Source organism: Camarhynchus parvulus, chromosome 5 (genome assembly GCF_901933205.1).
Source record: "Camarhynchus parvulus chromosome 5, STF_HiC, whole genome shotgun sequence".
Lineage (NCBI taxonomy): Eukaryota > Metazoa > Chordata > Aves > Passeriformes > Thraupidae > Camarhynchus > Camarhynchus parvulus.
Window position 1 is genome coordinate 47908287 of NC_044575.1, and position 24893 is coordinate 47933179.

Consider the following 24893-nt stretch of genomic DNA (forward strand, 5'->3'; position numbering starts at 1 on the left):
GGAAGGATGAGGAACCACCGACCCCGGAGGTGTTTAAGGAAAAGCTGGGCTCAGTGCCCTGCTCTAGTTCACCTGGTGGTGTTCGGTCCTGGGCTGGCTTCGAGGATCTTTTCTAACCTAATTGATCCTGTGCTAACAGCTTGACAAAGGCCTTCCCAAACTCATTGCAGCGTAAGAAACCAAGGTTTCTCGTAACTCTCAGAATTGTTTTACTGAAAAGAGCTGTGAAGCTCTAGAACAGGCTGCCCAGGCCAGTGGTGGAGTCACCACCCCTGGAAATGTCCTACTAAAGAGTGGATATGGCACTTAGGCACGGTTTTGCGGTGAAGGTGGGCTTTAAAAGTCTTCTCCAACCCAACCGCCTCCATGACCGCAAAAGACTTCAGCTCTTGGCCCATCTCGAGCCGCGTTGCTTGTTGGGAGCTGTAGTCCATGTAGGGCCCTCCTGCGGCCACTTGCTGCGGTCACGGACTACATTTCCCAGTAGGCATCGCGACCAGGGAGGGACGGAGGCGGAGGGCCGCGCTCGGCAGCCCAATGGGCGCGGGCGATGCTGGGAGGTGGCGCCGGGGCGGGCGGGCCGCCGGGGGCCGCGGGCAGTGCGGGAATTTCGGACCGGGAGGAAGGAGCGGCGCCGGGCCCGCTCGCCCAGGAGGTACTTGGAGCCAGCGGCTGCCTCTGGGCCGCAGCTGTTTGGGGTTTTTTAGGAGGCGAATTTGGGGGCACTGTTTTGCATCCGTTTCGCCGTGCCGAGCATCCCCGGCCCTTCTGGCGGCTTGCGGGCGGTTTTCCCCGCTTCCCTCGCGGAGGAGGCCGGTGGGACCGCGGGGCCCGCCCGAGCCTTGTTCCTCCCCAGGGGCAGGGAAGGCCCCTTCCCTTCCCTTCCCTTCTTCCCTTCCCTTCCCTTCCCTTCCCTTCCCTTCCCTTCCCTTCCCTTCCCTTCCCTTCCCTTCCCTCTCCCGGCCCATCCCGCAGAGCTCCCACAGTTTCACCCGTGAGGTTTGGGGCCCCTCCTTTGCCGGCTGTGGGCTCTAAAGCTGCCTTCGGTGGCAGCGGCCTCAGTTGTTTTACTTCCTGTATTTTGGTTTTTTTTTTTTTTTTAGCACTAAAACCTGGCTGAGGAGGCTGAGTAAAAGCTATGCTCTGTGCCACTTTAGAGGTTCGTCACCTTCGGGATTGTCTCGGTGTGCCATCACCTTGGCTGGGAGGCATTCCTGAGTTTTCCTTAAAGTAAACTTTTTTTTTTTTTTTTTTAACACAGGCCTACAAATCACAAAAATCTGTGATTTTAGGATCAGGAAAGGCCTGGTGTGTAAGAATTGGGCTAAGCTGGTTTCTGTCATTGGTTGTGGTTTTTCTTCACTTCCTATTTCTTGATGTTTGACTTCCTTGTTCGAGACTTCAGCAGTTGCAGACTGGGTGAACTCTGTTCTTCTCTTTGGTTTTCAATTTGTGCTTAAGCACTCTAAGAATTGTAGACTTTTATTAATTTGTGGGGAATCCACGGACCCTTTTTATGGCTAAGAAAAATACAAGAGCTGTTGTTAAGCTTCCTGTAACTGTTACTGTGTCAAAGGACTTGTGCCCTCATCTGTAGGAATAAGCTGCCCACTAAATTCTTGGGGATAATCCCTGAGGTAGGATTCCTGTTGAATTTCAGACCTGATTATTTTTATACAGTGTGCTAAATTATCAAAAAACCTTTAAGTGTCTCACTCACATTTTGCAGTTGGTATAGAGGTGAGGTGATTTGGAGTGACATGATTTGGTACCTTACAATGCTCACTGGTTTTTATTGCAACAACTGAGTGATGATTAAAATTTTCAGGAGAACCTTAAATAACCTTAAGCTTAAAAAAAGTAGTGTATTTTTAAAAAAGCAATTTAAAATTAGTAGCACAGTAATTACACTTGTAAATGACTGTTTCCTACCTCTGAACAAGCTGCATTCTGAAATATTAAGTCATCTTGGTTTGTTTAGCAAAAAAAGGAAAAAAGGCATTTCCTTGGTCAACTGTGCTGCTGTTGTGATTACATATTTCTCAGTAATTGTGGTCCACCAATGGTATTTATTAATTTTGTCTAAAAAGAATATTTTTTTTAATTTCTTGGGAGAGAACTGTAGTGCCCTTCTTGTGTGAGTGCCATTAACTGTCCAGTATTTTAATCAGGAACTTAGATTGGAGAGGTTTTCACAGACAGGGATCAGCCAGTCACAGGATGTCTGATGTATGCAAGAAAGTCTTTGTTCCCTGTTTACCTCACCCGGTGTGACAAGTCACTGACACATCAGTTATTTTTTGTGTTTATCCTCCCATGAAACAGCTCTACAGTTTTCAGGAGTCTTTAAGTGTCGTGTTCTTTCTTCCCTACTCCTTGAGCGAAATTTTAGTTTTGTTTTCTCCTTGTGTTAATTTTTTTTTTCCAGGCAGACATGGATTTCTTCCTTTGACTAATGAGCAGTTTTAATGATACATAGATTTCAGGTCTTGCTGGAACTACCTGCTCCTCTAGGAGCACAGGTCACCAGCATGCCTTCTCTGGGTTGACAATGAAAATACATCCTACTGAGATAAACAACTGTAAAAATTACAATTTCCAGAAAATAAAAGAGGAAGATCAGGAAGCAACCAGTATGACTTGACACACAGCAGAAATTCCTTCAAAATAAATTTGTTTTGTATTCATTTCAGAGTTTTGTTGATAATGAATGGCAACAAGAATTAAGAAGTGGCTATTCATATTTATTCTAAGAGTTCAAGTATCGCTTAAGTAGCAATTGTAGCAGGCAACATTTGTAAAGATAACACCACTGATATGCAGACAGTTTTGCGTCAATAGCACATCTCAAGTACAGTGTATTCTGTTTCTTTCAAGATGTTTTATTAGGTGGAAGCCTTTGTACTACTAAGAGGCTTCTGGAGAGAGTTTAGACAAATAGACTTCTGTTATTCATACTTCTTAGTAGGAAGATCTTTGTTTTGAGCACATTGTAGCAACATAAAATGCTGCTGTTTACAATCATGCACCTTGAATATTGTTCTTGTCAGGCACCTTAGCTAAGTAGGGTCAGGTCTGACACTTGAATGATAGTACAGTACTTGACATCCATGGCACTGTTTCCAAGGACTTTAGCATGATTGCAGGAACTAATGAATTAAACTTCACAATACCTATGGATAGAAAATATTTCCTTTGTTGACAGAAAGAAGTATTGAGAGGAAAGTTTAAGATTTTTTTTTTTCCTTTTGAAGGGATGGTGGTGGTGAATTTTTAAAAGTAATTTTAGGGAGAAGTAGATGGCTTTATTCCAGTTCTGCAGTGTACAGTAGACAGTTTTATGTCATGTATGTTGGTGCATAAGTTTCTTGACAAAACCCTTGTGTTTAATGTGTTATGATTTGAAAAGCATATAGAATGATAGACTTTGTACTCAATTTTAATTGTCTTTAATTTTTTTTATTGTGTTTTTTTTCTAGTTCTATCTTTTCATGTAGAGAATTTCTGCTGTGTCCACATGTCTTTGGTGTCAATCAATAGAAGATATTTGAATGGATTTATCCAAATATATGTGAAAGCATGTGCAGCCATTGCTTAAATATTTCCTTGGGTAACAGCTTTTTTGCAAGAGATTGAGTGCTTAGCATTGTGCATGCTGCCCATTGCAAGCGATCAGTGTTTGGCACCTATGGCCTACTGATAGTTTGACCAACTTGTAAGTAGGCACAGTGCCATGTTAACAGATGGGTATGAATACAGACAGCCAAGAAACCATGTATGTGTATCTAGTGTATTTGTTAAGGGCAGGGTTCCCAGCTGGGGACGTTCAAACTTATGTCCATTTTGAATTTTTGCTTTTATGGATAAAGGAAAGTTGTCATTAACAATTTTTTTAAAAAAATAAATACCTTCAGGCATACAATTATTGACCATGTTAAACAAAATAAGCGGGGGTGTGGAAGAAGAGGGAAGCACCAGCTCTTCCTTTGATACTCTTGAGGAGCTATTTTAAGTAAATTTAATTCCTTTTTAAGCGAGACTGCTATCAAGAGTCTCACTGTGAATGTCAAAGACGTGGAGTGTATCAATAGCTTTGTTTCACAGGCTTGCTAGCCTTATTGTAAGAGAGGCTACAAATTTTTCTTTTACGAACAACAATCTGTCCAGCATTCAAGCACCTAAGTGCATCTGTCCAAGTCTTGCCCAAATTATTTGTAATAACTCAGAGATCAAGGGGGTGCAGTCCTTCAAGCCCTCTGCATGGTTCTTATATTGACAATGTTATTTCTTAGCCTGAGGACAAGTGTGCTCATTTTGGATATGTTTTGGTATCCTTTAGATGACAGCATGTGTGGCCTTGTCCCACATCTGAGTCACTGGGCAATGCTGCTGATTTTTGCACTTTCTGGCCTTATCTGAGTCAGCTTTGGGGCTCCAGACTTGTGGTTTATTTCATTAGCACTTCTAATAATTTCAGTCTGCCCTTTGTTTTAATCCATTTCCTGATTTAGGTGTCCTGTGAAGCTGCTTAAAGGTCTGCAGTGATCTTTCTGGCCTGCTCTTGTAAGTGATATCAACACGTAGGCTTTTCTGCTGCTCTGTTCTTTCTGACACTTTGACACCATTGCTTTCTCATTGGTATGGTCTTATCTGAGCGGGCTGGAATTGTCTTTGGTGCTTGAAAGTCTCATTTTTCTCCTGTAGAAAATCTGGAGGAAAGATCTTCCTCCAAGACAGTAAACTATGTATCACTTTGAAGATTAAAAAAAAAAAGACAAAAGGATGTAGAGAGGAGTTTCTTGAAGAGACTATGGATAATGATGTGGGTATAGCTAGTCTTAAAATTTATGTGTAAGATGTGTCTTGATAGTAGGGAAGAATGTTACTGTATAGAAGTGGAAATATGGAAAAGTAATGCAGAGTCAAAACATCCTGTTTTGTGATAATGACGAAGCTTATGCAATGTAGGTATTGATAAATACCATTATCTTTCTGTGATGTGAATATTTCATAAAAGTTTCTCATTTAGAGATAAGTAATGTATTAAGACGTGGTTCCATGGCACAGAAATTCTTCTCAAATTAACAAGGACCCTAAAAAGAGAAGAACTTTGGCCTGGAATGGTGCACCTTCTTTTCTGTATTTATGCATGTATTGAATGACTGTGATGTCTAGAGACTGCTTGCTGCCAGAGTCCATTACTCTCTGACTAGGTTCTTTTAGATGTTCCATGTATAAAGGATATAATATTTAATATCAAATTTACTTCTTTGAAGATAGCTGATGCTGTGTGAGATTTCTGATTTAGGAGAGTGATATAAAATATGCTGAAAACAATACAACTGGTAAGTTACACTTGGCAAAATACAGCAATTGCAATATACACAGTTCAGTCATGGTACTGATGTAATTCTCATTACTGGTCTCTGTAGTATGTGGTTTTTTACAGCTAAGAGGAATTCCTCATATTACCACTGAAGACTTGCAGTTTTTCAGTGTGCGAGTTTAACTCTAGGAGAACTGATGAGCTTTATTTCATAAATTTACTTTTTTCTAAGTTTAGACCTGTGATTTTTTTGTGATTGATTGAATGTGATAGATTCTGAGATCTTTTTAGCATGTATTATACAAGGTCTTGTAATAAGTTTCTCTTGTGAAGATTTTTGCTGTCAATTTTTTTTGTGATGCCTGGAAAAAGTAGTTGTTTCTCACTTTTAATTCATGCCGATGAAACTGCTTATTGCATTTCTTTTCAAGCATCTTTATAGTAACAAATTAGGGCTTAAACAACCCATTCTTTTTTGTATTTCTAACAGATTTCTATATGAAATAAGTTGGATCAACATGTGCCCTATTTTTTTTTTAATTTTTCCATCCCTTCACTTTCTCTAGGGAAAATGCCAAGGAAGAAAACAGCCGGAAAAGCCCCTTCAAAAACGAAACTTGCCGAATTGTTTAGTCTGGGGGAGGTTCTAGCAGACACATCCAAAAAAGAATGGAAATTAGGTGTCCCTGTAGGGGAGGGAGGCTTTGGACGCCTATACCTTGGTAAGTGCAGCTATCTTTGATAATTCTTTAAAATGGAGAGTAGATGTTTTTCCCCATTCAAAACAATGAAAAGTTGATCCTAAGTTAGAAATATGAATATAGAATAGTGTCTTCACATGAACTTTTCTGCTGGAACCTTAGCTTGGGTCGTGGTGTTGGAAAAAAATGATGGAAATAGACAAATGGTCGTTTTAAGCACTAGTTTTATGAGTTTCCAGTGGTAGTTCATTCTTTTTAGAAATCAAAATCTTTATTACATTTTAGCCATGGAAAGGATAGTTTAGTATTTATTTCAATTTGAGTTTTATTCTATCTGAAAGACTGGATTTTTGCATGATTGTCTTTATAATGATGAATTCTGGACTGAAACTATCAGTGCATATATCTGGAGGCTACTGGTCAGCCAATACTTGGACTGGTTTTGACTTTGGTATTGCTTTTATTTTTTCATTGCCTTCTGAACTTCTGGCATGCCATATACTTTTTTTTTTAATGTAACCAGTGCTAAAAACAAATTGAAGTGTTGAACTTTACAGTTTAGAGCCTCAGTTCAGGTCTTGTTTTGCAATTCTGTTGCAAGGATAACTTCTAAAAGTGAAATAGTGTTCCATACTTAGTAGCTCTTTCACTTGGACAGATGAACAGATAAGAGAGGTCTTGAGACTTTTCTGCTTCATTTACTCTAGTCATTTTTCAAACATTTCTGAAGGGATGAAAGTTAATATGGTCATTATAATATAGTCTTCCTCATCTTGGGGAAAAGGTTGTGCTGGATTCATACTGAGTTGGAAAACAGGAAAAAAAAATCTGTCCTGCTTTTAAAATGAACAGACTGCAGCATAAGTGGGTTAAGGAGAAAAAACAAGACCAGTGGGTGGCTTTTTGCCAAAGGAGCTTTCAACTTCTTACTCAGCCTCACTCAATGAGCTACTAAATTTACTGGAGTTCCAACTTGAATTCCTGCTTTGTTCAAGCCAAAGCTTGCTCTCTGCTTCCCCATCATTTGCACAAAGCTGTGACCCTGACTGTTCCTGTACTTTGTACTTGCCTAACTTGATGTTCTTCATATCTGTATCTTCTGTCACAAATACCAACAACTTAGTAGCAACAGAAGGTCACTTTTGGATATGTGACATGGCAGCATGGAATTTATTTTTCTTCTTTATATTCACAAATGTGTATGTTTATAATAGTCCTAGAAAGCAAAATAATCACTATTGAATAGGAAAAAGTTACTGGTTTAGAAAAAAAAACCCCTTCGTTTAATAAACTGTCTGTACTCCTCAAAAAGAAGGGAGAATGCAAGAATGCAATATCTGTATACAGTAGCCTTCAAGTATACTGTGATTCTCTTACCAAAGGCTAAGGTACTGATCTGTGTTCATGTCAGCACCTAATTACTTTGTCGTATGTTTGTTCATCCTGCATAACAAGTGAGTGTATGCTGTCCTCTCCTACTACTAATAAAAGCTTCTTTTTTAACAGCTGATGTTAATTCTTCAAAGTCCGTTGGCAGTGATGCTCCTTATGTTGCAAAAGTGGTAAGAGCATTTGAATCTTTACTTCTCAACTTAAAAATATTTGTTCTAGAAGAGAATGTGTGATTTAAAACATCTTCTGAAAATAATGCAATTGCAAAGTGCTGTTTGAAGTAAAAGTGTGGGGATACATAGGAATGCTGCTGAGAATTGGGACTCCTTTGTATGAGGATTATCATGATAGAACATCAGTGGAGTTGAAAAGGATCCATGAAATGGATCAAATTCTGCTTCATTTGCTTCCTATAAACAACACAGATATCACCAAATGAATGAAATCTGTCTAGCTTTTGGAGAATTTCTGTGATTCTGCAGTGAGTCTCTGTGAACTGTTGCTCACCACTGGATGTTGATAAACTGACAGATGGCTCATGACTAGAAACAGCAAAACTTTAATTCCTGAGGTCTCCAAAAAGATTTTTTTCATAAAAATGTTTTTTCATAAACCACATACATGTTCTAATTTATATTGAACTAAAATAATATTGACATAATTTTTTGACCTAATGATTAGAGAGAAGAAAAAGCACTGTTGATAGTTTATTTTTATCCTGTTGTAGCAAATAATCAAAATCATCTTATTACTTGAAATTTTCTTATGGTTTTAGTCAAAGAAAAAAGAGTTATTTACTTGGATTTGGCTATTGCTCTTCCTAAGGTATTAAGTTTTTTTTCTTAAATTTTGCTAGAGTGCATAGATATGGTAAGATCTTACACAGTCTTAGTAAAAAACAAGGACTATGGCAATAGTCATAGTAGATCCAGAATCCTTCATTTTCTTGGTGGTGATTCTGTTCCTGCAATAAAAGTAAATACCAGAGAACTGTACAAGAACTTCACAGTGTAGAAGATTAGTTTTTCAGTGCAGTTCAGAACTGCACTGTTTTAACATTTTATTTATTAAGCTATATGATGATTCTGAAATACCTTGCTACGGTAGCCAACCACTTTGTGTACATGTTAGTGCTTTTAACATTTGTTCCTGAAACTATAAGGTTAGGTTAGATTAGAGTAAAATACATTTTGGTTAGTATGTGCCTTTAATCTTGGTATTTACATCTGCTGACTAAAGGGAAATAGTAGAATACTGGTTTTGATCTGTTCAGGCACCCCAAGGTACAGTTTGTAGTGACCCTCCCTCTGAAATGTTTTCCTTTGCTGAAAAAAGCCGTGCTTGCTAAGCAAATGTCAGACTGCCACACTTTCGATCTGCTGCTGCTGCTGCCTTGGGTGTTTTTGGGCAGGAATTCCAGCCGGAGCAGGAGCCCCAGCCTGCAGTTGTGTGGTGGCCAGCCTGTCCTCTTGAGGGTGGGAGTGTCCACTGTGCATCTGTTTTAGAGGCAGATAACAGCAGGGGCTTTCCTGGGAGAGGCAGTGGCTTCTAATTACTGGCTCCTATTGAGTTTGGACTGATCAGGAAGCAGAGCACCATTTCACTTCCATGGAAGAATCTCGTTTGACTTGCTAGGAAAACCATTAGACATGCATTATGTTATGCTGTGTGTAATTACTATTACCCTCTTTTCCTGAGTTTGAAACCCATCCATCTTCTTTTCTCTGCTTTGGGCTCTTAATGTAAGAGTTGCCCCAACTTTTGGGTTGTTCCTGTGCTAGATTCACTTTGTTGCAGCATTTTGTAAATATCTCCATTGCTAATATCCCAGATGACTACTCAATTTTAATTTGACTTCAATAATTTTGTCTTTATGGCAATAAAGAGTAGCCCCAGTCTTTGTGCTAGCCTCACAAATGACCCATAACATATTATGCCTCTACAGTCTGGTATGACACAACTTCGGATAAGAGCCCATTTTCTGATGCCTGGGTGGATTCTAGTTTTTCCATCAGCTGAAGCAAAGTGCTTAACAGCTTTGAACAATTACTAGTGTTTAACAAAATATGTGCTTCTATAGTAATGTTCTTCAAATTAAGCTATTAGAGCGGGATGGAAATTGGCTTAGTCTTTGACATATCCTCATAGTATTGATGTCTGAGAAGTATGAAATGAATCACAGTTATTATTAAAAAAGATATGCTTTTTAACTTGTGGACTTTTCAGATGTCATTGTTCAGGAGTGGATGCAGGGTTTAATTACACTTCATTACATTGCTGACTGAAAAAGATCAGAATTCTTAAAACACTACTTGAATTTTGTTCGGTTTTGACATGTACTCTATAATCTTTCATTATGTTATCTTTTTGAATAAGACTTTAATTTCAGTTTTGTAACTCATGTATTTAGAATGACCCTGGGCATAAAGCTGTAGAAATTTGTGTTTGCACTCCTTCTGAACTATTACTGCAAATACTGGATGCTGTGTAAGCTTTTTTTAGCATCATATATACATTTCTTTATCTGTAGGTAGAATTAATGTTATTGTAGGAAAACACCCTCATGGTCAACATAAAGATCTGGTCTATGGTTGAATCATTTATCCATTCTCCAAGTATGAAAAGATAGCAGATTTTTCTTTTTGACCAGAGAAAGTTATAAATTTTCAGCACTGAGGCATAAATTTTTTCGGAATAATTTATTTATGGATAAATAACGTAAGAACTTTTAATGCCTACTTTTTTTTGCTGTATTTTAGTAGGAAAACAGCATTGTTGAAATCCATGTAAATTAAATGAAAATTATATATGAGAATTCATATTCTAGTAAGTTAGGGTATTGATAGATAATGCTGCACAGGATAAGTGAACAGGTCAAGTAATGTGTGTGTTTGAGGTAACTGCAATAGAAGAATTAATCTATTTTACCCTTCTTCTCTGCATATATAATCTCTTTATTACTAATTTGTTATCCATTATGGATAAATAAACTAACTTTGAAAGTAAATTTGCAGGTACCAAAGTTTGTGTGTGTTGATCACACAAACTGTCTGGTCTTTGGTTTTGGGTTTTTTTCTGGTTCCTCCTCACAAGGAGAGCCCAGAAAGCTGTCTTGGCTCCGTTGTTTATCAGTGCAGTGCTGCTGGAGAAGGGGAGGTGGAGACAGGCAGTAGCTTTGTAATCAAGTGTCCAGGCCTAGGAGTGGTGCCCAGGCTGGGGGTATCTGCTCCCAGTGTGTCCTCCTGTGTTCCAGCTGGGGGTATCTGCTCCCAGTGTGTCCTCCTGTGTCCCAGCTGGGGGTATCTGCTTCCAGCGTGTCCCAGCTGGGGCTTTCTGCTCCCAACACATCCCATGTTCCAGCCCAGCACAGCCCAGCAGAGTCCATGGTCAGGGTGCTTTGAGCTCTGCATTGCTCCAGTGAGACTGGACAGCAGCGAGCCTCTCTTAGCTCCGTGCTACACTCTGGCCTGTAGTAATTGGCTGAATCACATCTGCATTTAAAAGTTAAAATTAAACCCATTTAGGATTGGAGTGTATCTAATGCCGTATGATTGTATTGTTCTTGAGTTTCTTTGCCAGTAATTGCATATGTTTTATTTTTTGAATGTAGGGTATTCCAAAATGGTTATTTTCACAGAGATAGAATGAATTTGGGTATCTATGAGTAACCAGACAAAAATAAATTTCTTAAGCTCATCTCAAAATCAGTTACTCAAAAATGACAAGAATTGAGATAATTTTTTTTTTTTTAATTTTTTCTTTACCATGTTTTGGAAATGTAGAATCAAGATACTTGCCCATCTGCTGTTCTTGAAGTATTTAAAATCGTTAATGTTTTCATAGGAATTTCTCTCTTGAACTTTACCTGTAATACATGATTCCTATAGTTTTGTCCCTTAAAAATGGAACTGAAATGTACTAAATACAAGGTATTTCTGAAATCGAAATAGGTGTAATTCTTATAATTTAGAGAAATTTTGAAATCCTCTGTTATTTTTATCTTGGTCAATTAATGTATGAAGGGAACAAAATGCCTTATGTTCAATAAGGATTTAACTTTTGTTAAGTTTTTTTATTGAATCATTTCAGGTGTTATTTTAAAATCACTAAAGGCTACTACAACTGATGCAATTCAGCTGTAATCTGGAGAATCTGAGATAACGTTGTTTAATGTTCTCTGCTAAACTTCTGCCAATAATTGTTAATATTTCTATACATTTCAGTTAATTTCTTTAGTCTTTTGCTGTGGGACAGTATTTTTTGATACCCTTAATGTCAAGCTAGTTATAATGAAAACATCTTTTAGAGCTAAATTTCTTTTATAATAAGAAGATACTCTAGTGAGTTTATCAGCATCAGGTAGAGCATTTGAGGAAGAGTATGTTTTTATAGGGTGAATGCTTCAGCTTTTAATAATTATTAGGCATTAACACAGCAGTTTTTAATGAATTTTAAATTGTCTTAAAGGAACCCAGCGAGAGTGGACCTCTTTTTACTGAGTTAAGGTTCTACATGCGAGCTGCTAAGCCAAATGAAAGTAAGCAGTCTGTTAAAATGTTTTTAATGACCTACAACCATATATGAAAATAGAGCCTGTAGAAGTAAAGTAAGGTTAAACTTTGAGTATACTTTTAGGTAATTTTCAAAATAATTTTTAAATTCTTGAAGTTGAATTCAGATATACAGTAAATTAGAGGGTTTTGGTAAGAAGTTCTTTGTAATTCTGTTGATAGTATTGTCTAAATTTAAACTTGAGTTACATCTCTGTCCTTACAATGGATATGTGATTAAATGTCCTGTATACTTTGCATATACATTTCCATGAAATAAGCAGCTCACAGGTATGCAGAAACTGTAAGTGATGTGACTATTCCCTTTTTATGTAAGTCTCTACTCATGCAAATTCATGAACTTTATTTGTATTTTCAGTTCAGAAGTGGACTAAGTCCCATAAACTGAAATATTTAGGTGTACCAAGATATTGGGGTTCTGGCTTGCATGAAAGAAATGGAAACAGGTGAATATATATTTTGTTGACATATATTGGAAGTTATTTCATCCACAAACATTATCTCTTTTAGCCTAAGTTATTTTACAAGGTCTATTTTCTGCTTATCTTCATGTTATTCTGCTACAAATTTTCATGTGCATGGCAAGGATGTGTTTAGGGACTATATAAATAGATATATTTTGTTTGTATTCTGTTTGTAACTCCTATTTGTGTTTGTTACAGTGTTTATAATTGAGATTTCATTTGTTGTGAACACTACTGTAAAACAATGATGCTCTTTATGTATATGTGGATAAGAAGCTTTTTATATTGTAATTAAAACAAAGTCAATTTCTAGCGTACAAGTCCTGGAATAATATGAGTAAAGGTCTTCTTGTTGTGTGCACTTAAAGTGTTTTTTCACTCACAGATATTAAGGACTTACTGCTCTCTCAAATCTCTTCTATTTTCCATAGGGATGGAACTTTTTCTGGCTTCATCTGTGAGCTGGAATAACTGCTAGTCTCATGTTAAATATGTTTTAAGTCTAAGGATAGTTTTTAGTATTGTTCCATGCCAGGAAAGGTTTTTGTTACTTGGTCTTTGATGCTAATGCCTGTTTATGTAATAGTCCTTGTTTCCTAGTGCCCTTCTCTAAACAACTGTGCTGCAGAGGAGTTTTTGTAGTTCTCTGGCAGCTTACAGTAGGTCAGGCTGCATAAAGCAGTCAGTGTGGGTGCCTTAGTATGTCAGAAATATCAGTTTCAGTAGATCCTCAATTGTAAAACTAACCTAATGTAAAAACAAAATTCATTTTGATAGCAAAAGTAAACGTAGCATTTTTTTAATCCTGCAAATAAAAGTGACTTTGCATTCAGTGTTCAGTGCATTAATTTCTTTAATATAATCACTATGAACTCTCCTAGTTCTAGAACCAGTTTGGCAATAGCAATGAATATCAGAACACCTCCGGCAAGTGAGAGGTTTTTGTTGTTAACAATAGGTCAAAAAAAGTTTGCAATAGATTTCAGTAAAGGAACTTTATACATGAACATGTTAAATCACTTAGCCATTTATAAAATCTAAGAAATTTATTTTTGTAAGTCGATGATGCTTGGTTTTGCCTGTAGTGAGTTACAGTAGGGATGCTTTCCTCTCTGAGTACTTGTTATTTTGTTGCATAACTACAATATAGAGCAGTTCTTTTGATGGATGAATTTTTGAGTAGCTGATGTGAAAAAGGTAAGAATTGATGTACAGTGTTAAAAAAGTGCTGTATTTCAAGTATTCCCCACAATTTCTTTTGAGAGAGACATATTCAATCACTAGTTAGTACAGTCAACACAGAAATAAAAATTTGCTGGTTTTTTGGCTTTGATTTTTTTTTTCCTCCTTGAATTTAGCTATCGATTTATGATAATGGACCGATTTGGCAGAGATCTTCAGAAGATGTATGAAGAGAATGCAAAACAGTTTCCCCATAAAACTGTACTACAATTAGGCCTGAGAGTAGTAAGTTTAAAAAATACATTTTGTTTTCTCAATCTATCTTCCCTGTGTAAATGTCTCTGTTCAGTCCCACTTTTGTGCCGAGTCCAGGTCCTCTGCTGGGCAGACCTGGGTACTGCATTTAAATGACTTTTGTTTTGTTAGCTTGATATTCTGGAATATGTCCATGAGCATGAATATGTGCATGCCGACATCAAGGCCTCAAACCTCCTTCTGAGTTACAAGAATCCTAATCAGGTATTTATGATGCATTTTACTCCTCATGTTTTAAACCTTCTATTTGATAACAATGAAAGTGTTTTGAACCTGTGAAATCTAGCAGAAGCTCATTTTTAAGAATGTATATGGTAACATAATTTCTGCTTGACATTTATATCTAGTTAATATTCTGTGATTTTTTTAATGCATTTTGCTGGACAGTTATCAATTGACTATTTGGCCTAACTAGTATTCTAGAGAAATTCTTGAGATTAAAAAAAAATTGACTCACAAATAGGTATTTGCAGGTGGAAGCCTAAAATTATGTAGCACACTGGTAAATTATGTTTGCCTGTCTGCATTGTTACCTCTGCTTTGTTCAAGAAATCCATCAGATAAGTGTTCTGTTACTTGGAAAAATTGGTCTTTACAGTGTTGATTGTTCCACTTGATTTACGGAAGTCTTTCATTTTTCTGCATTTTTAACTCTCTTTACTATTCAAACAATGCATATTAGAGTTTCAAATTATGGATTTGTTCTTGCTCAAATGTTTTAGCTTGTGAAAGATGTAAAATAGTAATTTCAGTTCTCTTAAAGTAACTGTGTTGTTATTGAGAAGCAGTAGTATGCAGTATTGTTCAAATGGGTCAACTGACTTTAAAGAGGGTAGCGCAGTGAATGTGTTTATAACTCTATGGACATTACTTCTTTTTTTGCTTGTTACTTGGCTTTGTTTTTCTTTTTTAAAATCTCATTTTACTAATAATAACTATTGTATGTACTTGCCTTCTGTAGTAGCAAGAAATTACTTCCAGATCAGACTGCTTTGTGGAAAACAATGAAACCTAACTGACACATTGTTTTCAAATCATATGTGTTAAGATTAATAAAGTACTGAGAATCATTCACAGTTGAACAACTTACCATTCTTAATACTTTCAAAGAAGTTGTGAGAATAGTTGGGAGTTGTGTTTATTATTTGTGTATTTTTTGTATTTATGGTTCTTTAACCTTCTAATGCTTTGTGGTATTTACTAGGTGTACCTGGTGGATTATGGACTTGCCCACCGGTACTGTCCTGAAGGAGTTCACAAAATATACAAAGAAAATCCTAAAAGGTGCCATGATGGAACTGTGGAATATACCAGTATTGATGCACACAAGGGTGTGGGTAAGGATGTAAAACTCTGCAATATGCATTTGCATATCCCTTTTAATAAATAAAGGACTTGTAAAACTCAGTGCAGCAAATAAACAAACCAGGTTTGTGATTCTAAAAGACATGCTTTTCTTTTTTTTTTTTTTTAAATTTTTGTGCTTTATGTGCTATGCTGGCATTTTTCTTTTTTTCTTTTACTAAATTTTACTAATTCTATTTTTAATGTAACTTTGTTAAGAGCTCCTTAATTTATAAAGATAAGAGGTTCAGCATATTGTTTTTTATTAACCAAGTAGAAATGTAATAGTGCTTGGTGGATCTTGATAGAAAAATAGGTCTTGCTTTTAGGAGAAAAATAGTTGCTGTTATCAATGTGAAAATATTTTTTATTTTAACACAAAAATGTCATTTAATTAATTAATTATGCCTATAGTCACTGAACATAAAAAAGAAGTGAGAAAATATTGAATATGTAAAGGACAGGTTTATGTCTGATTAATCATTGAGGATTTATAGTGAATATCAATTTCATTTTCTTACTTCTTAAATTTTGCTTTATTAGCATAAGAGTGTTTTCTGCAAAAATAACAGTTGTTGAAAATGATTATGTACTTGAGGATACTTAAAGCTGAACATAACCAAAGACAACTTGATCTGCTGATATATATTTCTAGTGTAGTCTGTGGTCATTGTGTACGTGAATTGTTTTGGTGGGTTTTTTTGTGGTTGCTTATTTCTAGGTGGGTTTTTTTTGTGGAGGCTTTGGGATCTGATCTCATACAGTCCTTTGTTCAGTTTTCAGGCCACATAAAATAATTCAGCATTGTAGAATATTTTTGGGAGCGGTGGGGGTTTCAGCACTTTTACCTTTTTACAGATGAAGGGAAGTAAAAACTATTTTGAACTGAAAGTCAATCACTTCACTAACTTGTTCTATTTTTTCCACAACCTGAGTACTTAAAAAGCTTCCCAAATTGGGATAACTGCAGCATGTCATGTCTTTGAATAGGAGAAGTTGATAAAGGGCTTGAAAAAGAAGTGATCCTTCCAGATGTAGGAACAATATTTTTTTCCTTCCTAGCCTTCATGCTAAAATAAAGACATAAGTAACAGATAAAGTAGTGTTAGCATTGTCTTAACATAAAAATTTATAAATTTTTACTGTTGTTAAACTGTGTGTGCTTTAGTAACTAAAGTTATGGTTGGTTTTTTGTATGCGCATCTATATTTAGCACCATCGAGACGTGGTGATCTGGAGATCTTGGGTTACTGTATGATTCATTGGCTTAGTGGCCATCTACCATGGGAAGATAATTTGAAAGATCCAAATTTTGTCAGAGACTCAAAAATCAGGTGAGAAGCTATTTGATTTCATTCTCTTTTGAAAGTGAAAATGTCTTTCAGTAGAAATGCTTTGTACTTTGAGTATGTTCCCTTTTGGTAAACTGCTCTTATTGTGTATACCTCCCATTTTCCTTTTGTGTCTCATGTATCCTTGACATGTAATTAAACTTCACTTGTACTGTTCTGCTGGCTTCTTTTGCGTGTCTGAGATGTTTATTTTTCCACTGCAGTATTGGCACTTTAGAATTGCCATGGTGAAGCCAAAAGTACTCTTAGCAGGATGCAGATAACCATCAGTTGTGCTTTACAGGAAGAGAAGTGTGGAGTGTGAGTCCCTTTTAACACCATGCTCTCATGCATGTGGCAGAAGTGAAGGCTAAAGGAGAGTCTTAAATGTCTTTGAGCATCATTCTAGCTAGAGCATTACTGTTATGGGATTTTAAAATTATTTTTCATTTTGTCCTTCAGCCCTCAATGTCAACGTGCCTTCATCTTCCCCTCAGCACAGATCAGCCTTCTCTTGTCACGTATTTAATATGAAGAGAGCTGTCCCAGTGCAGCAGTTTCTGTCTCATTAACAAATATTTGTTATTTGGCTTCCTTAGCATCAATATGTGAAGGTTGAAAATGGACCAGTTCTTTTTCTTCAGTCTTCTACTTGCTTTTGAGAATCAAAAAATGTTTCAGATGGCCCATCTGGCATTCATCAGGTTCTGAAATGTGCTGCACACCTACAAATGGCTAAGTCATAACAGAGGCTTATGCAGTAGTGTTTCTTGTGTCCGACAGTGGCCCAAACTGGGTACTTAAATAGTTTATCAGAACAGGACAAGATTAAAAATTCAAAAGAAACAGTAGTTTTGACTAATTTTGTTTTTCAGATGTAGAGATAATATTTCCATTTTGATGGACAAATGCTTTCCTGGGAAAAATAAACCAGGTAAGAGTAGCTATTTTAAAATACTTGTTTACTGAACTTTTTACCCATTTTAATTATTCCTTTCAATCAGGAACAACAAAGTGGCATGAATTAGATTGTTGCTTAAGAGAAGTCTAGACTTCATTTTGGCTGCAGTTTTGTACACTACAGACACTGTGTTTTTTCTGGTTAAGCACAGTATTCATTTCAAACATGAGATGTGCAAATTGATTTTTCACAACTGAATTTTAGATATGGAAATTTAAGAAGTAGTGCAGCCTTGAAGTATATGTTGTTCCTATTTGGCACAGGTGATTTGCTGAGTACATTATGTATTATTTTTAAACTGACTCTATTAGAAATACACTTTTCTGGGATCTACTATTTAGTTATTTTCAGCTATTCCTGGTGATCAGAAGAGTTTTCTCATTCAAGTGTGACTTGTTTTTTTCAGTGGTCTAATGTTTCATGTATTATTTAGTATATGTTTCAGTCTTGAACTGATGAATTTCTGAGATAACATCGAATTTCTTTTTCCACATTTTTAAATGTAGACATAAGAAATACTATGTAAATAAGCATTCATTGGTGAAAATTGGCCTATTAGGGTTTTTTACGACTGACTGTTTTCTTCATTGCAATAAACATGTAAAAAACAGTGATGCTGTCATCACTGGGTAATGAACCTTGGTATAATTTTTTTCTAAAATGTGTAGTAAAGACATAATTATTATGAGTTTATAAATAACCATTTCAAGAATAGCATAAGTAGTGCATGCATAATTTCTGTCTCTTTTGTAGTAAAAGTGAATGATTAAAATGTTTTCAAATAGAAATTAATTGGAGGTGCCATTTCTTTAGATGAAATAGCCAAATACATGGAAAAGGTGAAGGTACTCAGCTATGAAGAGAAACCTGTTTATCAGCATTTCCGAGAAATACTTCTGCAAGGTCTCAAGGCCATTGGACAAAAAGATGATGGTTTGCTTGACTTTGGCTTGGCAGAGAATGGAGACTTTGAAAGAAATCCCATGCAAAAGGTTTTACTCTCAAAATTCATGTCATCTTTTATTGCATTTGGTTGAGTAAGAGTTAGTGATGTTGGAAGCAGGTGTCATAACTTAATCCAGTAGCAAATAATTAAATAGTGAAATGTTTAAGTCCTAGTTGCACACATTATTTTTCTAATTAAACTTAACTAATTGTTAATAAAACTTTATACAGAATGATGTTTATAGAGGTACTTTTAATAGTAGATAGTACCTTGGATAACAAAATTTGTATACTTAGATATAATGATGTTTGAACATTAATTTGCTTAATTTACTTATTTCTTTAAATTGGTAAAACTCCAGATGGATCAAAGTACATGTAAGATTAGTCTAGTTTTTGTTTTGTATTAATTTCCTTTCCTTGACTAGTTCAAAGCTTAGTTTTAAGTATACATCTTTATGCCAAGTATTTAATTCTGGAATTTACATATTGATTTCACTAATCTAATATGTAATTTTTGAGTCTTAACTGTATTGGTAGTCTAGGGGTGTTTTCTTCCTTGTATTTAAGAAGCCTTAAACTCTGGACCTGAATTCCAATTTGAATACGGCATTAAGGACTTTTTAAGCTTTAGGGAAAGTGTATGTTTAAACACCTTATACCCATAAAAAGGTGGTCACATAATGGGACAGTAATTATCATCTTCTACTTCGAACTGCATTTATTACTTCTTTATTTACATTTGTTAATAGCGGGTCGGCAGTTTGCTGGTTCCTTTAGCATGAACCAGGGAACTGAGAATTATAATACAGGATAATAGTACAAGTATGTTGCTTGCTTACTGGCATGATCAGCAGTGTGTTAAAGATGGGAGAAAAGCAGGAAATAAAAAACCTGTAGGATTCAAAAGTCTTCTGAAGATACATGTTCAGCATTTCTTAGATCTTTTTGCCCAGTAAATATTTTGGCTAAAATCATATAGCTGTGATCTCTATACTAACATTTTCTGCTGAACTGCGTGTAAAGGTCCCTCCAAAAGGAGAGTTTGATAACATAAGTTCTGTTCCCCTTGTGGTTTGATATGGCTTGTGACCTGTACTTTGGGGAAAAAATAATCTGTCTTTAATGGTTGGCTGGTTTCTTTGCTGAGTAAGTTGGCCTGCTGCAGAGCCAACATCTGTGACCTTTAATGTCCTTGTCCAGCAGAGATGTCTGGTGCACATTTGCAATAGAATAAAAACTACAAAAATCTTGGTTTTTTAGCCTGTATCAGTCAAGACCATTCCCAAAGGGTGGGATAATCCTTTTCCACAGGTTCTTACCTCCAAGCAAAAAGAAGTAAGCCTTTTCATTAGATTTCTCTTGTTTTTACCTACTTTGAGAACCATGTGCACAGTCAGCTTACTCAGTTGTCACAAATATGAAGCATTTAGATAAAACAGGTAGTGCTACTGGCCCACTTGAGTAAGTGTTTTCAGCTGTCAGCTTCATATTTCAGTGGACTTGATGCTACTTCATGCCAGCTACTCCTAGAGTGTCTGGACATAATAAGATTGATGGACATCATAACATTCTTGCTTTTGACCAAACACCAGGACAGATGACTTTTCCTTCTATGTTGAGTTTTGTAGGCCTTGTGGCAGCTGCAGTATAGGCTAGGGTAGAAGATAACTCAGTGTTTTGAAAATAAGCTCCAAATTCCAAACTTCATTAAAAACTATTCTCTATAAATATAATTTGCCATTGATCAGTAGCATTTTGCCTCTGAAAGCCAGAATCTTCTGTCATATGCTGAATTTTGTTTGAAATACTTAATGCCTAATTTGAAAAAGAAAAATGCAGTCTGGCATCCACCTTTGAGAATACTGTGACCTCTAACACAAAATATTTATGACATTTTGGTTCTACTATCTTTTAATCACAGCAGGTCTTAACACACCTATTCTTCATTTCTTTTGGTGCAATCTACCATAATATTTTCTTAAAACAGTGTTATTTGACATTCTAAAGTTATGGTGTTTGATAGTTAGGAGATAATATTTCTAGCATCTGTGTAAATACTTTCTTAGACTGTAGGATTCTCCTGTGCTATCAGCTAATTGAGCCATGGTGGGCATTTACCTTTTACATATAAACATGGTCGTTCTGGAATCTGAATCATTCTCCAGTATTGGTATCTGGGTAAAAGTCACAGATGTCTGCTGTATTAAAAGTTAGCATTTTATTTTCTATATCATGTCTCAAGTTTCCCCAGATGTATGAGTAAATGAAACATAGTCCACAGATGTGCTTGAGGTTTTTTCCCTTTTTTTCTTCTTTTATTTTTCTTTATAGTAAGCATGCTAGTTTGTGAGTGTGGTATTCTCCAGTAGTTCTAGACAAACATGAAGCTAGCAGTACCACGTATTGAAGGAAGTAGTTCAAGCTCTTGACTAAATTATTTAGAGCAAGGACCACATTTTACTCTTGTTCAGCGCTGAAGAGTGTCTGGGAAATACTGGGAGTGAAGTAGCCTGGAAAAATACAGATCTTAGTGATTTGTGGTTCCTTCTAATGTTCAGGTTCAGATGTGCAGGTGTTGCTTTTGTCAGATGAATGCTGCCTGATTTCTACTGCTATGTAATTCACCTGCATCAAGATTAAGAAACCACTTTTTATTAAATAAGCTTGGAAACAAGAAAAATGTATTTTGCTTTTCTGTAATATGGATTGAATATCTGTTTTTCTGATGAGCATTTAAAATGTTTCCTAGTACAATTGGGAGGAATGCATTATCTCTCATATAAAAGCAGTACAGTGCTGAAATAGTCCTCCTTAATTTTGGTCAGAATGAACAAAAGTGTCTGTGTTTATTCCTGCCTAATGCATCAAAAATCTGCTGACATGCTAACCTTGGAGTCTTGGCTGGCGGTAATCAGGCCTGTGCACCGGCAGGAAAGATGTACCTAATGCACTCCATCAGTGCAGTTTGCATATGGAAGTTCTCACAGGGGAGCTGCCCTGTGCCAGCTGAGGGTTACCTGCCCACTGCAGTTATTGTATGTAATTATCGAACCAATCTGTTCAGCCCAGCAGGGTTTAGATGGTAATCATGAAGCAACACTTTGGAAAGGAAAGATGTAATGCACTCTCCCCTTCCCCCGTGAGCTGTGTGAAGTTGTAGCCACTTTTAAAGCTGTATTAGTAAAGCTCTAGTCTCACACAATTAAAAAATAAATAAATTAAGAAGAAGGAAAAGTAAAACTCCTTCAGTGTTCAATGCTTTTCATGTATGCCTGATGCAGGTCACTTCATCTTTTGCAAAAATCATGGCTCTAAAGCAATAATTTTCCATAACTACTTCAGGAATACTTTGCAATAGTAAGATTAATTGTAATACACAGATACTAAGAGTTCTATCCATTTAGAGGTTTTAAGATAATGCCTTGAATAGAGTTCAGATTTTCCAAATACCTCTCTTTGGAACAGAACCCATGATTGGTATTAAAAAAAAAAGTACTGTCAGTGAGTATTAGCTGCTTTTGAGCTGTGCAAAGAAAGCCTTAAGAAGCAAGGATCCAAACAAACTTGACTTTAATGTGGTGTAATTTCTTTAGAAAACCCAATTCAGTGTAAGATAAAAAATCCTCAGGTTATGATCACAACACCTCATGTTTTCCTAAATCAAAATTTCAACTGCTAAAGTGATCTGTGGACTGGGGAACTGTTGTTTCAAGTTGTGTATGTATTAGTAGCAGTATTCTTGTGTTAATACAGGAATACATCTTATCTATGACTAAGACATTTTATAATAAATAATATAAAATAAGGCAATACCTTGTGAGGATATTGTCTGCTTTACATGGTCTTTCTTGCTCTTGAGTTCAACTGCTAATTTTTGTTTTGTTTTTTTTTTTTACAGAAAAGAAGAAAGGCGGCGGCAGCAGCTGCAGCCAGTGAGAGCACTGAGGCAAAAATGGAAGATACAGAAAGTCCAAAAAAAAAGAAAGCTGCTATTTCAAGTAAGTCAAAAGATTGTTCTGACAGTCACATGTACTGGTGTGGCAGGATACCTTGGCTAAAGTCCAGGCCCTCACACAGCACTTGCTCCCCTCCCCAGTAGGACAGAAGGAGAAAATAGGATGAGAAAACCCATTATTAAAACAAAGATGAAGAAATCTTTTACTGTTTACTGTTTTGGGCAAACCAGACTCAACTTGGGGAAAATAAATGTAATATATTGCAAATTTAAAATAAATTTGGATAGTGACAAACACTAAAACGTCACCTTTCTTTCCCCTTTCCCCAAGCTCAATCTAACTATTTCACCCTAAACTCTACCACTTTTCTTGTTCCCTGAAGGGGAAGTGTGGTCTCTGCTGCTCCTTCATCCTTACATTTTCCCCCTGCTCCAGTGTGGGCTCTCTCTTTTGGGTTGCAGTCTTTCAGGGGAAAAAAAAAAGTGGTCCAGTTTTTTCAGGAAATACCCATTTTTTCCAGGTCGGGCTCTCACATGAGTTTCAGGAGATATCTCCTCCATTCAGAGTCCTTCCTGAGCTACAGGAAATATGTGCTCCAGGGCAATGGAATACCACATCCACCTCTAACTTTGGTGTTCTGTCTGCTGTTTCCCACTCTTCTCCCTGCACTGCTACTCCTTTTCTACCTGTTCAGTGATTTTTTTTATCCTTTCTTAAATCTTTCCACAGAGGTGCCACAAACAAATTTGGCTCAGTTTTGGCCTGCAGTGGGTTTGTACTGGAGCCAGCTGGAAAGGCTTGTGTCAGGCACAGGAGAGCAGCTGGCCTCTCCCCACAGAGGCTAGCCCTGAAGCTGACCTCAGCTTACCAAAACCCAGCCACATAAAATACCCAACAGAACCTTTAGCAGTTCAAGTGCTTTTGAGTTTTTGCAATTTCCTTTTAGATTAACTTCATTAAGTAAAGTTAAAATATTTCAACTTTCTGTATCAGAAAGGATTATGCTCCACTTAGGTAGTGCCCAAACCTGGTGGAATTGCTGGTGATAAAAATTGGTAGCTGAATCAATTTATTTTCATTTTTGCCATAATTCATTCTTTGCTCCTTCTCATTTTTGTCCTCCTGTCTTGTCCAGTTTACTCTTAGAACATGCTGACTCCTCAGGATTCCTCTGCACAGAGTGTTAAAGCCAAGGGCTAACAGCAGCAGCTTCCAAAAGCAAGCATGTTTAAAGTCAAGGAAAGGATTATCTATAAGGATAGAAAATGCTGAAGCTATTATTTCAACATAATTTGGCATAGTTTCAGTGCAGTATGGAAAAAGTCATGGACAGATAAAGTAGGATTATTGAAAATCCAATGTGAGAAATCTTCAATAGATCTGTATAGGGAAAGCTGGTGGTGAGTGTCCAGTTAAACTGCTTTATGGATCCAACCTTGTAGTGCCTTTATGTAAATGTGAGCTGAATAGCAAAGATATTTTTCCTAAAGAATTTTTAATGTATAATTTTAAGTAAAATACCAGATGTTGTCTGTGGTCAAATAGTCTAAAAATAAAGCTGTAGGACTGAAGTCTACCCCAAAACAAATGTCCTTGTTTAAAAATGGTTTGATGGAGTATTGCAGGATGGGAAACTGTAAGCTTTCAAAGACAGTAATAATATTGGTGAGTTCTGGATTTACCCTGGTATACTTATTCAAACTGTATAGAACAAAGTACAAGGAATGAAGCTAATGTTATTCCAGGAAGTGACTATGCTTTGGTCATTTTCAGCTGTTTCTATTATAGAATTTTAATCATTAAGGCCAGTGATTATTTCTGTTTTTTGAATGTGTATTTACTTATTGATTTCAATTTATTATAAATTCTCTTGTCTGTCAGTGGCTGAAAAAGTATTAATTGGATTATACTTTCTTTCAAAGCAATAGAATGATGCTGACACAGTTTTAGCATTTTAGATATAATTTAAGACTTTTTAACAAAATACTTAATACAGTTGACTATTTTCTGGTTGTGATTTGATACACATGTGCAGAACATACTTTCTTTTCTTATATTATACTAGTTTTTCCTGGGATTGTAGATTGAAATTCTTATAGAAGGAGATGGAAAAGAACTTGAAGAATTGCAATCCAGGTGGTAACATCAGCTTTTTGTAAACAATGAGTTTTTTTGAGACTAAGTAAAGGTGTTTAGGAGGCTGTATAGATTTTCAACATAAGCTTAAATGAGAAAAACTTGCTAATTCAATAAAGTTACAGATGAAATGGCTCTAATTTCACCTTTTTACACTACTCAATTTAATGAATACCAAGTAGAGGGAGTATATAAAATGCTTTCAGGTGAAATGTGATACATGTACTTACTCATTTGGTTCTCTCCAAATTTGGAATTAAAAACTT

General features: G+C 36.3%; 1 protein-coding gene across 3 annotated transcripts in view; it reads left to right on the forward strand.

The window, feature by feature from the left end:
- Window positions 1-559: 559 nt before the first annotated feature.
- Window positions 560-24893, forward strand: part of VRK1 (VRK serine/threonine kinase 1) — a 30343-nt gene continuing 6009 nt past the window's right edge. The window contains exons 1-14 of one of the 3 annotated variants that reach the window (XM_030949418.1): window positions 567-655; window positions 1104-1159; window positions 4512-4563; window positions 5893-6048; window positions 7534-7589; window positions 11887-11956; window positions 12349-12436; window positions 13813-13921; window positions 14063-14155; window positions 15156-15288; window positions 16509-16629; window positions 17502-17560; window positions 18401-18579; window positions 22434-22533. In XM_030949418.1, the coding sequence (XP_030805278.1) occupies window positions 5898-6048; window positions 7534-7589; window positions 11887-11956; window positions 12349-12436; window positions 13813-13921; window positions 14063-14155; window positions 15156-15288; window positions 16509-16629; window positions 17502-17560; window positions 18401-18579; window positions 22434-22533 (1159 nt within the window). In that variant the 5' untranslated portion in view covers window positions 567-655; window positions 1104-1159; window positions 4512-4563; window positions 5893-5897. Of the gene's footprint in view, window positions 656-1103; window positions 1160-4511; window positions 4564-5892; window positions 6049-7533; window positions 7590-11886; window positions 11957-12348; window positions 12437-13812; window positions 13922-14062; window positions 14156-15155; window positions 15289-16508; window positions 16630-17501; window positions 17561-18400; window positions 18580-22433; window positions 22534-24893 lie in introns of all 3 variants that reach the window. The other 2 variants (XM_030949415.1, XM_030949416.1) reach the window with 2 other exon arrangements.